Below are 2,278 nucleotides of genomic sequence, written 5' to 3'. Positions count from 1 at the left end.
ATACACTATATTACCAAAAGTATTCGCTCAGTCATTCAAGTGATCAGAATCAGGTGTCCTAATCCCTTGGCCTGGCCACAGGTGTATAAAATCAAGCACTCAGGCATGCAGACTGTGAAACAAGACATTTGTGAAAGAATGGGCCGCTCTCAGGAGCTCAGTGAATTCCAGCGTGGAACTGTCATAGGATGCCACCTGTGCAACGAATCCAGTCGTGAAATTTCCTCGCACCTAAATATTCCACAGTCAACTGTCAGCTCTATTATAACAAAATGGAAGCGTTTGGGAACAACAGCAACTCAGCCACGAAGTGGTAGGCCACGTAAAGTGACGGAGAGGGGTCAGCGGATGCTGAAGCCCCTAGTGCAAAGAGGTCGCCGACTTTCTGCACAGTCAACTGCTACAGAGCTACAAACTTCGTGTGACCTTCAGATTAGCCCAAGTACAGTACGCAGAGAGCTTCATGGAATGGGTTTCCATGGCCGAGCAGCTGCAGCCAAGCCACACATCACCAAGTGCAATGCAAAGTGTCGGATGCAATGGTGTAAAGCACGCCGCCACTGGCCTCTAGAGCAGTGGAGACGCGTTCTCTGGAGTGATGAATCACGCTTTTCCATCTGGCAATCTGATGGACGAGTCTGGGTTTGGAGGTTGCCAGGAGAACGGTACATTTCAGACTGCATTGTGCCGACTGTGAAATTTGGTGGAGGAGGAATTATGGTGTGGGGTTGTTTTTCAGGAGCTGGGCTTGGCCCCTTAGTTCCAGTGAAAGGAACTTTGAATGCTTCAGGATACCAAAACATTTTGGACAATTCCATGCTCCCAACCTTGTGGGAACAGTTTGGAGCGGGCCCCTTCCTCTTCCAACATGACTGTGCACCAGTGCACAAAGCAAGGTCCATAAAGACATGGATGACAGAGTCTGGTGTGGATGAACTTGACTGGCCTGCACAGAGTCCTGACCTGAACCCGATAGAACACCTTTGGGATGAATTAGAGCGGAGACTGAGAGCCAGGCCTTCTCGACCAACATCAGTGTGTGACCTCACCAATGCGCTTTTGGAAGAATGGTCAAAAATTCCTATAAACACTCTCCTCAACCTTGTGGACAGTCTTCCCAGAAGAGTTGAAGCTGTAATAGCTGCAAAAGGTGGACCGACATCATATTGAACTCTGGGTTAGGAATGGGATGGCACTTCAGTTCATAGTAGGAGTCAAGGCAGGTGAGCCAATACTTTTGGTCATATAGTGTATGTCAACTAGTGATATTGTCACGAGAACTGTTGAGGAACACTTAGATGATCGTGACTGAGCAGGAGCTCGGCTACACGGCAGATACGAATAGACTATAAACCTTTTACTCCTAAACACAAAAGTCCACTTTAAAAGGGAAAAACATTTATTTAACAAACTGGATCGCGACAAGTGCAGAAATGAAATAAAATGCATAACTGAAAAAATTAAAGCAAAACAAAGAGCTGCGCACTCAAACCACCCTGCCCGAATCCAACAATAATACTATCAATAAATGTGCATAAAGAGGTTATTTAGACACATTTTTAAACAAAAACGAACCGAAATACATAACAATAAGGTAGGTCTACTCACAACAGATAGAAACATGAAACACGCAGCGGTGTTTCTTTCCACTTATATTTCTTTTGCCTCTAGTTCATCACTCAAGGCCGGTGTGACTGTGACTGAATGACATGTCATCATTTATTAATAGATTCATTGATGCTTGATTGATTGATTGTTTGGACCCATTCAGCCATGCAGTTCATGTTCTGTGTCTGGTTCCTGTCTGTAGTTGAGTGTGGCTCAGAAGCGTCTGGACGGCTCTGCCTCGTCCTCTCAGACCCAGAGAGTCTGGTTCCAGACTCAGCAGGAGAGAAAACAAAGTCGCAGTAAGTACTAAAGAAATGAGCGAGTCCCTTCTAAACCTGGCCTGAATGGGAACTGAAGAGAACTGTGTGTCAGTGTCTAAGGCCCTGCAGGAGTTTGACCTGGCTCTGCGTGGGAAAAAAAAGAGACAGAAGTTTGTGAAGGACAGCAAGAAGAAGGAGCTGACGGTAAAGACACCACTACTGCAGTCTTAACACCAGAACTTCAGTCCTAACAGCAGTACTATAGTGCTAACACAAGTACTACATTCCAGTACTGAAGGTCTAACACAGATACTACAATCCTAACACTAGTACTACATTCCAGTACTGAAGGTCTAATACAGATACTACAATCCTAACACTAGTACTACATTCCAGTACTGAAGGTCTAA

The 2,278-nt window shown here is 45.3% G+C and overlaps 1 protein-coding gene across 1 annotated transcript in view; it reads left to right on the top strand.

Annotated features, from left to right (window-relative positions):
• ddx27 (DEAD (Asp-Glu-Ala-Asp) box polypeptide 27) overlaps positions 1 to 2,278 on the top strand; it is a 28,603-nt gene that overhangs the window by 23,349 nt on the left and 2,976 nt on the right. The window contains exons 16-17 of the mRNA XM_025060463.1: positions 1,811 to 1,907; positions 1,981 to 2,072. Of these exons, the coding sequence (XP_024916231.1) occupies positions 1,811 to 1,907; positions 1,981 to 2,072 (189 nt within the window). The remainder of the gene's footprint in view (positions 1 to 1,810; positions 1,908 to 1,980; positions 2,073 to 2,278) is intronic.

The sequence above is a fragment of the Cynoglossus semilaevis genome, chromosome 11, assembly GCF_000523025.1.
Source record: "Cynoglossus semilaevis isolate Cse_v1.0 chromosome 11, Cse_v1.0, whole genome shotgun sequence".
NCBI classification, from domain to species: Eukaryota; Metazoa; Chordata; class Actinopteri; order Pleuronectiformes; family Cynoglossidae; genus Cynoglossus; species Cynoglossus semilaevis.
The sequence above is the reverse complement of the archived record's forward strand: the minus strand, read 5'-3'. Positions and strand labels throughout refer to the sequence as shown.